The sequence below is a fragment of the Mytilus californianus genome, unplaced genomic scaffold, assembly GCF_021869535.1.
Source record: "Mytilus californianus isolate M0D057914Y unplaced genomic scaffold, xbMytCali1.0.p SCAF_6, whole genome shotgun sequence".
Taxonomy (NCBI): Eukaryota; Metazoa; Mollusca; class Bivalvia; order Mytilida; family Mytilidae; genus Mytilus; species Mytilus californianus.
In genome coordinates this window covers 117,982,503-117,997,658 of record NW_026262712.1, presented here as the reverse complement: position 1 = coordinate 117,997,658, position 15,156 = coordinate 117,982,503, and the positions used below count along the sequence as shown (strand labels likewise).

At 31.9% G+C, this 15,156-nt stretch overlaps 1 protein-coding gene across 34 annotated transcripts in view; it reads left to right on the top strand.

The window, feature by feature from the left end:
* Positions 1-15,156, top strand: part of LOC127704178 (kinesin-like protein KIF6) — a 72,539-nt gene that overhangs the window by 19,379 nt on the left and 38,004 nt on the right. For all 34 annotated transcript variants that reach the window (XM_052208073.1, XM_052208104.1, XM_052208103.1 and 31 more), the window contains exon 5: positions 429-643. In XM_052208073.1, the coding sequence (XP_052064033.1) occupies positions 429-643 (215 nt within the window). The remainder of the gene's footprint in view (positions 1-428; positions 644-15,156) is intronic.

Sequence of the window (15,156 nt, the reverse complement as noted above, 5' to 3'; positions counted from 1 at the left end):
ATTGCTTTTATAAGTTATCTTTACTTTATGTTTTGTTTTTTTTCTTCTATGCGGGGATGAAGTTTTAGTTTTGCTTTATCATTAAAGGTAGGGGGCAGGTTTAGTTTGAATATGTAACAAACTGAAGAATTTAAAATTTAATTATATTGATTAGGAAATGATTTAAAACTATGTCAAGAAGTATTTGTCAAAATCAAACCTTAACTGACAGTGTAAATTTAATTAAAAAAACCTTAAGAATTTTGAAAGCTATTGCTTATGGCTTAAGCTTTGTCTATGAGAAAACATGCACAGAAAGAGATTTCCAGTTTTCATTTTATACAGAAAAATTTGACAAGAAGAATATATAGATAAATTTTTAAATTACTGAAGATTTAAATTTTGTTTTGTAATTTACCTGTTATAACTGTGTTGTTGTGTTTTGCTAGGTTCATGTGTTAGAAGGCACAGGTGGAGTCTGGGTTGTAAGAAACCTATCAGTTCATAAGGCTCCTACTGAGGAGATAGCCCAACAACTTTTACAACAAGGTCAGCTTCATCGTAAAGTAGCTGCCACCAGTGTACATGATAGATCGTCACGGTCACATGCTGTGTTTACTATACAAATGACATCGAAGAAACCAGGCTCAGATACTCTACTAAGGTCAGTTAAAGTATTTATAGAATATTTGTCAACAATATACATGTTCTTTTGGGTCTCAATACTTCAGGATAAAGGTTAATTAAAGGAAAGGACTGTATTGGGGTTATAGGTTAAACACAGATTCCTGTATTCAATTCAGTTTTTCTTAAAAATTGTTGCCTCACACTTAGAGTACAAGTCTTCAGGCAATGATAATGTCTTTGATAAGAAAATAAAAAAAAAAATTTGTTCCAAAACAGACTTTATAGGAATTGTTTCAACAAAATATTATCTGTCCAAAGATGACAAATTTTTATGCCCCCACCTACGATAGTAGAGGGGCATTATGTTTTTTGGTCTGTTCGTTTGTTCGTCCGTCTGTTCTTCTGTCCGTCCGTCTGTCCCGCTTCAGGTTAAAGTTTTTGGTCAAGGTAGTTTTTGATGAAGTTGAAGTCCAATCAACTTGAACCTTAGTACACATGTTCCCTATGATATGATCTTTCTAATTTTAATGCCAAATTAGAGTTTTGACCCCAATTTCACGGTCCACTGAACATAGAAAATGATAGTTTGAGTGGGGCATCCGTGTACTATGGACACATTCTTGTTCAAATAAATAAATTTAGATAACTATTACCTGAAAATGAGGTTTGTAACAAGATCTAATACATTTTATTTAATTCCCAGGCAGTGTTGTAACTGTTTAAATATAATGTTTTGAAGAAGTTTTGATGTAAAGAATTTCCTTAAAAGTGATTAGAAAATACTGGTAATTGAAATACATTTAGGTTAAAGACTGATACTTTGTTTTAGATAAAGATTTCAAAAAATATATAGGCTGCAATCCTTGTAAGAGAAAGTGCAATTTTAAGCATTTCTGGAAAAGTTGTTATAATGATTTTAATTTTTCCTAGAAAATCATTGTAGAACATGACATAATAATAAGATGCAAAATGCTTGTCAACTGCATCAACAACATCAAAAGTCCTAAGCCTCCTATGGATGCCATTTCAGGGAAGCTGTAGTGTAACATGTGAATCACTTCTTTATTGTGTCTTGGTTGTCATCCATGTCACACTTTGTTTATCAATATCTCTCTCAAATTTGCTGGACAGATTTCAACAAAATTTGCACATATTCTTCAGGACATGAAGTTGTGCACCTGCTATTTGAAATTTTAATCTGAACTATTTTTTGGGTTTCCCTTACCAAATCAGTGTGTTTAAAAACTGCAACTCTGACAATCATTGGCAGAAAAGCTAAATTGTCAACAAAATCCATTTCTAAATGATTTTATGTAAATCTTTATATTAAACCAAAGCTTGCACAGGTGTTATGTTATTTTTCTTCAACTGGTCAGATTTACCTAGACTTTAAAAATTTTAATTTTTAAGAAAGTGGGTGTTACATGGGCACTTTTTTCTTTTAGGAATGGCTTGCTACCAAAAATGACAAAAAATTATAAAAAAACGATTTATTATAATAAATGTGATGTGTCAGTATAAGTAATTATGAAATGTTTAGAAACTGTGTCAGACATCTAATCAATCATTAGTCTGGGTCCTGCTAAGCATTACTGCCACAGTGGTCTAGTGGTAACATGCTCAATAAGAGTATGGAAGATTCATGGGTTCGATCCCAGGTTAAGTGAAACCAAAGACTTAAAATCAGTATTTACTGTTTATGCCCGTAGCACACAGAATTTAGGAGTATAGGAGTAAGAAACAAGATTAGTCAGCTTTAGCATCTGAATAATGTGTCTTGAGACTGCTCATTGTGTCATTCTTGTACAAAGCAGGGTTCATATACATGTCACATTAAAATGTTCTCATCCTGACATACATGTAATACTTGCACTTGGCATTAAACATCAATCTATCATCATCATTATGTATTGCAACTCAATAGGAAGCACTGAGAGAATAAGCAAATCAAACTGTCAGCCTCCATTTTTTAACTTAATGCTTGCATAACAATAATGGGATACTTTTAGCAAACATTGTAATAAGTGTTTATTTCGACTAGTCAGAAAGTGAAAACAGTAATTTTTATGACATCCTTGGATATAAAAAACTCAGCGCAGGATGTTATCGCTTTTTTTATGGACATTTGCGCTTTTTATATAGGACATTTGCGCTTTAACAATATTTGCTGCTTATGACTTTCCTCCTTTTTTATCCCGTTTTAGGACCAGCAGGTTATACCTGGCAGAGTTAAAAGTCATAATTTTCTCTATGGTTAAAAGTATAATAGTCATTTCATAAAAGTATAATAGTCATTTCATATCACATTGATATAGTTATATATACCCGGTAACTAAAAGTAAACATTCTAAAGACATAAAAGACACGTTTAGTAATCACTGGTCAGTTTTCGCTTGATATCTAAAGCAGAAGGAATGAACAAATTTAGCTCTTGTAATCTGTCCTGACAGGTATTTGGCCCATATTTCAAATAAATATTCTAGTTTCTCTTTCTCAATTCTTGACTTAGGTGCTTTTTCATCAATATAATGAATTTAAATATAATTAAGTGACTGTTGTTCAATGATGAAAATCCATCGTGACATATAACATTTTTTTTCTTTACTAGTTGGGGCCGAGTGGTCTAAGTGGTTACTACTGTAATCACTAGCCAGTCAACACTCAGGTTGTGAGTTCGAACCCAGCTCGTCGGGTGCACTCAACTCCAATCTTAATTGACTAGGATTGTCAGTTTTCCTATCGAAGGTTGGTGGTTTTCTCTGGGCACTCCGGCTTCCTCCACCAATAAAAACTGGCTGCCACTAAATAGCCCAAAAGCGGTGCTTAAAAGTGGCGTTAAAACACCAAAAATCAAATCCTTTACTAGTCTACAACTTGAAACTCTATGTTTAAGACCGTGTCCATGTGAGCTAGCTTACGACAAATATAAGTTGAATTTATTTACGTTATGATTAAAATTGCTGGTAGACGACTATAGATAAAAAGCGCAAATGTCCGGTCAATTTAATACAGGTGTATCAAAATTTAAAGCGAAATGTCCATAGTGTTTGGAGGGCAAATGTCCTATCGTGTTACAGGTAAAAAAGCGCAAACATCCTGTGCCCAAAAAACTGAACTGGTGCTTTTGATTTGATATTTAAAATGAGTTACCCGATTGTTTTGTTTTGTGTTGGTTTTTTTTTTACAACTAGTAGCCAATATTACAAACAAATTTGGCATGCTATTTTAAAGCAGTAGTTTATGTGTATACCCTCAGACTTATGTATGTAAGTAAGTAAGTAAATAATGTATTTGAAGACGGTTTCAAAGTTGGCAACAATAAAGCAAATCTTCTGTGAGGCCATGAAATAAGAACAAATTTAAACAATTATAATGTAAATAAAATGTATAGAATTTACAAATCTACAGTACATAAAGTCTGTGAAATAAAATGTTTCATTGATTTAATTATTTCTAACATTAAATATGCTATATACTTTTCTTTAAAGGTATCAATATTTTCCAATATTTATTGGACTGGATGATAAAAAGTAAAATAAAAAAAATACCGAACTCCAAAGAAAATTCAAAACTGAAAGTCCCTTATCAAATGGCAAAATCAAAAGCTCAAACACATCAAACTAATGGAAAACAACTGTCATATTCCTGACTTGGTACAGGCATTTCCTTATGTAGAAAATGGTGGATTAAACCTGGTTTTATAGCTGGCTGAACCTCTCACTTGTATGACAGTTGCATAAAATTCCATTATATTGACAACAATGTGTGAACAAAACAAACAGACATAATTGGTAAAAAAGTTAAAAAAAAAAAAGGGGTACAACAGTCAACTTTGTGTTATAATCTTAATCACTATAAAAACAAACAAATATGTCAACAAAGAAAAACAAAATGGCATATAGACAAAGCACATAAGCAAAAATGAAAAACAAGAATACAAAAAATGACCATAGTACAATAAAGCAATGGCGGAATGTATAAGTACCGAGCAACGCCAAAAGGATATTTCCAAAAATGAACTAAACAGTAAAGGTAAATAATAAAGAAAAATAAAAGAATACTATAACACATAATTAAGATGATAAACAACGTCAGTACCTAGAATATATACTTCAAAACCATCATGTATTATTTGTGAAGTTGATACTGAATATTTATCAACAAGGTCTTGGTATCTTCCGATGAATTTTTTTAGAAAAAGGACGATACGTTGGTTCATCAACTTTCTGCTCAGACACTGGTGACGTTTTATAAAGTCTGAGTAGCAGCTGCAAGCTCTTGAATAATGAATGAGTTGGGAAAGAATTCCACACTTTGTTGCCTATATAATGTTATTTGTAGATAAACACTGCAAACCCACCTGTAGTAAGTTCAAATAAAAACTATTAGAAAAAAATCTTGATAAATAATTAATCATTGAGACCAATATTATCCGTCTGTCAGTCCCTCCTTCTTTCAACATGTCATACTAAAATTATAAGTTAACAAGAATATGCTTTTATAAAATTTCTTGAAACTATGGAATATTTGAAGCAGTGGAAAAGACTTTATGGATTTAGGAATTTTTGTTGCAGCATCGTTTCAGAGGATTTGATGTTTCATGAACTTTCCCTGTATCATACATAGAATGTCAAGGTCACATTCCAGGAAATGTATTGAATTTACCACATCTTTGTACTAACTTTTTAGATCATGGTAAAATGTAATTAATATCCATAACTTAAGGTGTGATGACTGACCCAAAATAACACATGGTTTGTCTAGATCACATCCAATAAATTAATGAAATTATGTGAATTCAACATCAAATTTTATATTTAGGTAACTTTAGGCCTTAGGTGAATAGGTGTTGCTTTTAACCATGGGGTTATTCTACTTTTTGCTAGAGTACAAATCTATCTGAAGTACTTGTGCATTTTTGTCGAGCCTGTGAAATTTATGTCCTGAAAGCTAGACATAGCAATCCTAGATTCCATCGTCGGCCATGTCAACATTTACATTCAGTCTGTGGTTAATATTTTTTAAACATCAGTAACTTTGTCAAAACTTTTATGGAATTTTATGAAATTTGGAATGAAGCTTTTTTTGACAAAAAGACAGTATCCAGAGCAAAATTTTGAAAATATTTATTTTCTTTTTTCCATATTTTTGGGATAAATGGACGTTTTACAGTCTAAGGTTAAAGCTTTTCATTCATCAATAATTTTGTCAAACCTTCATGGAATTTAACATAAGTTAGACAGAAGCTTTTTTTATGAACTAAAGACAGAATCCAGAGCAAAATAATACAAATATTTTTTTTTCATTTTTCAGTATTTTTCTAAAAAAAGACTTAGTTATTTGCAGTTAACAAGTAGATTCAGTCTGGGATTAAAGATTTGTGCACATCAATTAATTTGTCAAACCTTCATAAAATTTTATGAAACTTTGGCAGAAGCTTTTTGATGATTAAGAGATAATGTCTGAAACAAAATTTTAAGAGTATATTTCTTTCTTTTTTCAGTATTTTACTCATAGATGGACCTAGTTTTTTGCAGTTAATATGTACAGACAGTCGGGGATTACATTTTTTTACATGATAAATTTGTAAACCTTCATTGATTTTTATTAAATTTGGACATAAGCTAATCTTTAAGATCAAGAAATAGCATCTAAAGATAAAGATTGAATTTTTTTTTTTAATATTTTTTATTTCACTGATACATGAACTCATTTTTTTAAGTCAACTTTACTCTTTAACACTGACAGCAGCAATCAAAGGGGAGACACTGGGTTGCATGGAACCCTTTACAGATTTTTATAAAATTTTGCATGGATTATTATGTTATGTGTACTAATGTTTTTACAAGTTTCAGACAGGACTATTTTTATTTCCTTGCCTATGATAGAAGGGAGCATCATGTTTTTCCGGTCTGTTCATCTGTTTGTATCAGTCACTTGTTAATTGGCTTGCATGAGGACAAACAATGTCCTGAAGATGGTAAATAATTTATCATTTGAAGACATCTGTCGTATATCAGTTGTGACTTTTCAAAACCAGTCAGCAAGTATTTTATCTTACTATTGACTTTACAATAATCTCTAACCCATTAGCCTTTAAATAAACCAATACTTTATTTGTATAGGTTTGATAGATATAAGTGTTACCGTCAACAGTCTTTTGATTGGAATAAAATACAGGGATTAGAACCCATTAACCAGTTAACGAATTAGCACTTTAAATAGCCATTGTCAAGATGTGTTCAATTGTACAACTTTAAATCAACAGCTTTTGTCCTTCAATTTTGTCTAAGAGGTGATTGATAAATATTTGTATTGATATGATAAAGAGGCTCATCTTGCAGGTATTTTTTTGACAAATTTCTTCATTTTCCTAGAAATAAAATAACCAGCTGAATAAGACATTAACCATATTCCTAAAATTTATTTTATTGTTGCAAAATATAATTCAAATAATGAATTAGAAATTAAATGCAAACATTCCCCCCTTTTTGGTACCTCAGAAATTTAGTGATGGATATATTTAAGATTTAAAAGAACAGAATGAAACATTGTTACAGTGTTAAACAAGGTATTATAAAAACTCAGACTCAGTTTATCAATTGGAATATTTTATTACAAATCTGTGGTATGTATCAATTTTGTGTTTAGTTTTTACTTATGATTAGATAGATATACAAATGTATTAAAAGATTTCAAAAGCACATGTTTTTTCAGAAAAAAACTATATAGATTTATGTTAAAAATTATACAGTTTATATATTTTCAATGTGTTTTACTAGATATTGAAATTGAAAATTTGTATTCAATCATGTTTCACAACTTGTCTTTTCATTTTGAAAATGTTCAAATAGTCAGATATTTTGATAAAATGTTTGGATTGTTGGGATCTGTTACTGAAAAATGACTATGACAGTTATACCATTCCAAATTTTCCAACTTAAATCCAAAGGCTAGCCCTCATATATCAAATTTGATTTTTTTTAAGAATAAACCTTAAGTTAAGGTGCTTGTAATATTCCCTATTCTTCATAGCACCTACTAAGATGATGAAAATGGGTTCAACATGGATCTACAAAGGAATTTAGAACAAGGAATTATTTGAATCTGGAATAATTTTGAATTCTGGAAAATTGATGAGAAATGTATGATGAAAACTTACCCAATTTAGGGGGTTAGTTAGTTCATACTAAAATATCAGTGAAAGTAAAATTAACCTTAGCCATGCCCGCATGCCCGCATGCCCGCATGGCAAACCCTGTTTATCTTGATTAGATTTCATCATAAATTTCTGATCAATTTTCCAAAATTCAAATTTATTCCAAATTCAAATAATTCCTTGCTTTAACTTTTTAATTAAATGCAACCTGGTGAGATACGTTTAATTGATTAGATATAAAAACAATTCCTAAAAATAAGTCCACTTTTAAAGTGGGGGCTATATTGCAATCAACTTGTTCATCTGTCCGTCCTTCATCCAACAAATATTTTTGTCACACTTCTAAGAAAATGAAGAAGCTGTGAACAGAATTACTTCATATTTGGTCAGCAGCTTGATAATGCTGAGTTGTAACATGTGAGCACTTTGCATATTTGTCAGACACCCTTTCCTTATTTGCCAGTAATTGCCATCAGGTTGACAATAATGAGATATAACCTGTGTACGCTTTTTGGACCTATGTGACAACTACTTCTCGTTTTTTTTATGCTTTAGATTTAATTTTTTTTTTATTTTGACTAAAATTTTTGTCGCACTTTTATGATAAACTACTGTACAGAATGACTTCATAATTGGTCAGCAGCTTTACAGTGATGTGTTAATGTAATGTTTGAGCCCTTTTCTTATCTCTCGGACACATAGTTTCTGTTTTACAATACTTTGAACTATGAGTTGAGGGTATACTTAGCACGACAATGCATGCATTCTTGTTGATTTAGAGAGTCTTTCTGTTTTTCCTTGGGCTAATTAGGATTACTGTGTTCAAATATCAACTTTCAAGTACCTTTTTAATTTGTTCCAAAATTAACTTGATCTTGCAAATGTTAAATAAAAAAAACAAATTATTGAGACCTATTGTGTTACTCAAAATTTATGTGAAAAATCAGTGATAATTCACATTTGGGATGTCACAACTAAGGAAGTAAGGGACTGAATTGTGGTTATGACTTAGTTAAATAGTTTGTATGCAAGCAGCAACCTTTTTATCAAAGAAGACCTGAAAGGAAATGTAAACCCTGGAATATTGTATCATCTGGTAGAATTATACTCCATAATCAGGTGCTGCTTGTGGGTTGCTACACAGAAAGGTAAAGTGCACAATGGGACCTTCATTGACTTATGTTAATTGTTAGGAAAGTTGGAGAAGGCTTGTTTTGACTAAAGTAATTACCTAAATGTCCAGCAGACATGAACTCTGAGTGGTTAAAGAAAGCTTAAGAATATTATATTGAAAATTCTTTTCAAAATTTTTGTCTTTCTATATTCTATTTTTTACCATATCATTAGCTGCATGCTCTCCTGGTTCATAAGATTTCCCCCTCCTCTTCCTTTGTATGCAGGTTGATATATTTTGAAGACTGGAACCAGATTTGAGCCTTTTCTGATAAACATATGAATGACTCTTGGTATCCCCTATTCATTTCACAAGATTTTTTTAATAGAAGCACTTTCTGTCCCCCCTGTTAAAACATGTTTATAGTACATGTAGTGTGAATAGTTGATTTGCTGTACTATTGTACTCACTGTTGCATATCATTAAATCTGTTAGCCTTCTAATACTATGATTAGATTACACATTTAAATGTTTTACAAAGACAATACCATGTCTCAATGTATACCTTGATATCAACATATCTGTATGGTATGTAAGGGTCGATGCAAAGAAAGGTAGGTCATGTTTGTTTTAATAGCTAGCAGTTTAGTTCCAGAAGAGAACACATACAGACTAACATGCAATACAGTCTGCAGTTCAGGTCATAAGAACTCATGTAGTTCTATAAGTTTTAAAGTATGTTCATTAAAGCAAATCTCTAATACAAAATATGTAAATTGCTGACAGTAGCTCATTTATAGCTTGGAGAAAGTCTGATCTTTTTTATAAATTAGCAGTCTCTATAGAACTCTTCTTCTTTTTGTGTGGAAAATTTCATTAAAATGCAGTCAAGGTTATTTAAAAAACAAATTTCTTTTTGTCAAGAAATTCTATTTCAGGTTTTAAACGTTATTCAGCCTTCAAGATAAATAGATATTAGCTTACAAATAAAGGGACAAATAAAGGGATTTTGGGCCGAAACTGATGAAAAAGGGTTTATTACGATCCATACAGTGTGCTAACATGCTTTTACTTTGGTCTATTTGAAAGAGCATTTATATTACATCAGTTAAATTCTAGTAATCAAATACTACTCTATCATGTGTAACAGTTATTTGTTACAAAAGTTTATTAAATATTTAAAACAATTAGAGCATTGTAGTTTAAACCATTTCCATTACGTTGTTACTACAATTTCAAACATGCTGAAAAAAATCATTGACCCCAGTAAGAGTATTTTAATTATCAAGGACAGCTAACCTTTAGTGTTCTGACGCTGCAGACATGTAATTTTTAGATTACCGGAAGGTTTGAATTTGCAATAGTCAGTGATTTACTAATTGATCAGTGTGGTAGTGCATGTGCAACAAGACATTTGATGTTACCGTAGAACCGCTGGGATTAAATGACCATAGAACGTAACTTACACTTATTTGTTTTGATATACTTTGAAATGGTGATTGAGAGAATATTGTGAACATTGATAGTTATAATTGACCATTTCTGTGCAGCATAATTTTTATTCAAAAAATGAATGAAAATCAAAAATCCAAACTTCACTTTATATTTTTTTCAACAAATGATACCTACCAGTCTTTGTTTTCATATCTTGTTAGGCTCACGATAATAAAACTGTCTTTATTACTATTGGGAAGGATAGAAAAATAAGTAATTTCTCTAGGGGACAAGGATGCACAAACAAATTTATATCCTGTCTGGGACCTGAGGTTAAAACCATATTTAACTTTTTTTGCCTGGATTTTTCAGGATTCAAAAATATGTCAGTCACCTCTGGGGTCAGGATTAAAAAACGAGTTATATTTTGTATTATCTTCTCAGACCAAGATTGAAAAATATTTCAGTCCTCTCAGGGACCAGAATTATAAACAGAAACTATTTTATAATAAAGGCTATAAATAAAAACTTGACAAATATTCTGGTTATCTCGGGAATAACTTTAAACACAAGTTTAAACAAATAATGATAAAATCTTCAATTCAAATGTTGAAATTGAAATTATATATATGTGCCTTATCATCTAAATGAATTGAAAATATAAGATCTCTCATGATAACACTGCAGTTTATTGTCTTGGTACAAGATAAAAGGTCTAACTAATTTCCTTTCTAATCATGCATTACAGTGTCCTAAATGTAGATATAAGTGAATTTTCTTATGCTGATATAGTTCCTATAATGGTTGTCTAATATGGTCGTTTGAACTTCTTCATCCAACTATATGACTCATGGTGAGGGAATAAATGTTCAGCTCTGCAGAAAAAATACACAACTGGTCACTAGGGGCATAATAGTCAAATATTTTGATAGTGCCAGTTATGCTTATTGTCCCCCACATATCCCAATGTCAAGGACAAATTCGAAATGCAGAATCGATTAATTATTTTTTTAAAAGCTCTGCCCCTTTGAAATATTAATTATATGGAAGATTGCATTGTAAGCAATCTCAGGTGTATAGATTTTTATATGTAAAATTGCATTGTAAGCACTCTCAAGCCTACATTTCTCTAAGAAATTTAGAAATATTAAAAAGACATTTTGTTTTTTCATTTAAGTTAATGCCCTTAGACAGAAGAAATATGTGCAACAAGGGGGACATTGAAACTCTGTTGTTTTATTTAATATGAAAGAACCCTTTTTACAACTATTTGAATGTCTTGTAAAGTTATTTTCCGCACCCCCCTTTTTGCCAGTGGCAATTCAGGAAATAACTTTTTTCTGTATATAGATGATCTGATGCAAGGAAATGTTTAAATCCTACCAGCACAGTTCTTTTTCCAGTAGCATTCAACATTCTTAGCCTAATCATCCTTGTAAACCCAATTTGCACCTAAATTATTTTGTTTTCATTATCTCACTTGTTCATCTTGAATTTGCATAACATATTTGTCACTGGACATTAAATAAAGATCAATCAGTGAATTAAGTTCTATGAACAAAATATTATATACAACTACGGCCCTCTGAGGAGGGGGATATCCAAAATTGTCAACCCTGTTAAGGGAGCTTTAGCCCGAGGGGAATAACCCTTAGCAGAGTTGACAATTTTGGATATCTCTCAACTCATAGGGCCATAACTGTTTCATTATAAGGAACAAATATTGGCATTCAATTTGGCCGGTCAGTACAATTTGTTGATATTATTTACCGGCCCTGCCGATTTGGACGAAAATACTTGAATTAATTCACACCAGGCTGGGTTCATTCTAAAATATTTCTTTTATAACTCTTTCCACCATCAAACTGTTATACATGTAGTAATTATATATTATGAAATATTTGAGAAGATTGTCTGCTTTAAGAGCATATTTTTTGTGACTTTACATCTTTTAAAATTTTCTCGTCTATTGTGTCAGACTGAATATAGTACATTAGTGTATACTGATACTTACAAAAGCCAGTTTGGGTATTATGCTGGTTAACTCTCTTTTTAGCATACTGACTGTTGGAAGGGCATTCATGCAGTTCTGACATGTTTAGTTCACATTTATTTTTTTTAAAAAATGGCAGATAGACCCAATTTTAACCAGATTTAACCAGACACTCTTTTGGATGACTTCAATGAAATGTTTTCTCTTAGGGAGCTACCATTTGATTTTTAAGGGGGGGCTAGGATGAAAAATTTTGTCCTGCATTTTTTTTTAGTTTAAATCTCTGTCCTGCCTTTTTATTTTTCACTCTATTCGGTCCTGCATTTTTTTTTTATTAGTTTATCCTGACTTTTTTTTACATAAATTGACATCCTGCCTTTTTAGCTGCCACCAAATTGGTAGTTTTAACAAAATTTTGCAGTATTTTGTTATTATTTTGAATATTATTATAGATATATATCAACTGTAAGCAGCAATAATGTTCAGCAAATTAAGATCTACAAAAAAGTTAATATGACCATAATTGTCAATTGACCCCTTAAGGAGTTATTGCCCTTTAAAGACAATTTTACACAATTTGTTCATCAAGTTTGCTAACATTTAAAAATCTTCTCCTCTGAAACTATTGGGCCAATTACCTTCAAACTTTAATTAAATGTTCCTTAGGGTATCTAGTTTATAAATTGTATTCGAAGTTTTGATCCATCGACAAACATGGCCGCCATGGCTAAAAATAGAACGTAAGGGTCAAATGCAGTTTTTTGCTTATATCTCAAAAACTTTTAGAGCAAATGTGACATGGGGTAAAATTGTTTAATTGGTCAAGATCTATCGGCCCTGAAATTATCAGACGAATCGAACAACCAATTGTTGGGTTGCTGCCACCGAAATTGGTAGTTTTAACAAAATTTTGCAGTTTTTTGTTATTATTTTGAATATTACTATAGATATATATATAAACTGTAAGCAGCAATAATGTTCAGCAAAGTAAGATCTACAAAAAAGTTAATTTGACCAAAATTGTCAATTGACCCCTTAAGGAGTTATTGACCTTTAAAGACAATTTTACACAATTTGTTCATCAAGTTTGTTCATCAAGTTTGCTAACATTTAAAAATCTTCTCCTCTGAAATACAGGTGAGCGATTTAGGCTCTTGAGAGCCTCTTGTTTTTTTTGCCAAGTTGCTCATCCTGCCTTTTTTTTTACTCAAAACTCCTGTCCTGCCTATTTTTTCAAGTTTCATCCTAGCCCCCCCATAAAAATCAAATGGTAGCTCCCTTATTAAATAGTAATTTGAATGCAAAGAAGCCAAGTTAGTGTTGCAGACTTCAAACAAAGCCTCTGACAGAGTTTCGTGGAGATTTGCAGCCATTTATTGTCTTGCTTTCGCCACAGTAATCGACATAGGTATTAGAATCCCACGGTGGCGATGGTGTAAACTATTTATTTAAAGCTTTGTATTTCAGAAGGTAGAAGACCTGGATGCTTCATACCTTGTATGCAGATACCTTATGTTATGAAGTTTCTGTCTGTCATATGTCCATTGTTGTTGACCTAATTTCATGGTTAAGTGACTGCATGAAAAAAAAATTACATTTTATTTGTTAAGTGAAATACTCACTTATTATGAGTAATAGGATAACTTGTATTTGGTATATGGGTTCCTTGCAACGTCTACATCTCTGTCAGGTAATGTTTACCTGTCCTCGACCTTATTCCATAGATCAGTGACCAAGATTAAAGTTACGAGGTCAAGTCCGTATCTCAGATACTGTAAGCAATAGGTCAGCTATATTTGGTGTATGGAATGGTTGTAAGGGGTACATGTCTGTCTGACAGGTTTCATCTGACCTTGACCTCAATTTCATGGTTCATTGAACAATGTTTAGTTTTTGTGGTTTGATCTATTTCTCAGATACTATAAGCAATAGGTCAACTATATTTGGTGTATGGAATGATTGTAAGGGATACGGTCCGACTGACAGATTTCATCTGACCATGACCTAAATTTCATGGTTCATTGAACAATGTTTAGTTTTTGTCGAGCCTGCGACTTTTGTCGCAGAAAGCTCGACATAGGGATAGTGATCCGGCGGCGGCAGCGGCGTTAGCTAGCTTCTTTAAAGCTTTATATTTTAGAAGGTGGAAGGTCTGGATGCTTCATACTTTGTATATGGATGCCTCATGTTACGAAGTTTCCGTCAGTCACATGTCCAATGTCCTTTACCTCATTTTCATGGTTCAGTGACTACTTGAAAAAAAAGTTAAGATTTTTTGTAATGTTAAATTCTCTCTTATTATGAGTAATAGGATAACTATATTTGGTATGTGCGTACCTTGCAAGGTCCTCATGCCTGTCAGACAGTTTTCACTTGACCTCGACCTCATTTCATGGATCAGTGAACAAGGTTAAGTTTTGGTGGTCAAGTCCATATCTCAGATACTATAAGCAATAGGTCTAGTATATTCGGTGTATGGAAGGACTGTAAGCTGTACATGTCCAACTGGCAGGTGTCATCTGACCTTGATCTCATTTTCATGGTTCAGTGGTTATAGTTAAGTTTTTGTGTTTTGGTCTGTTTTTCTTATATTGTATGCAATAGGTCTACTATATTTGGTGTATGGAATGATTGTAAGGTGTACATGTCTAGCTGGCAGGTGTCATCTGACCTTGACCTCATTTTCATGGTTCAGTGGTCAAAGTTAGGTTTTTGAGTTTTGGTCTTTTTTTCTAATACTATATGTAATAGTTCAACTATATTTGGTGAATGGAAATATTTTATGATCTATATGTCGTTCACGCAGGTTTTATTTGACCTTGACCACATTTTCAAGGTTCATTGCTCAGT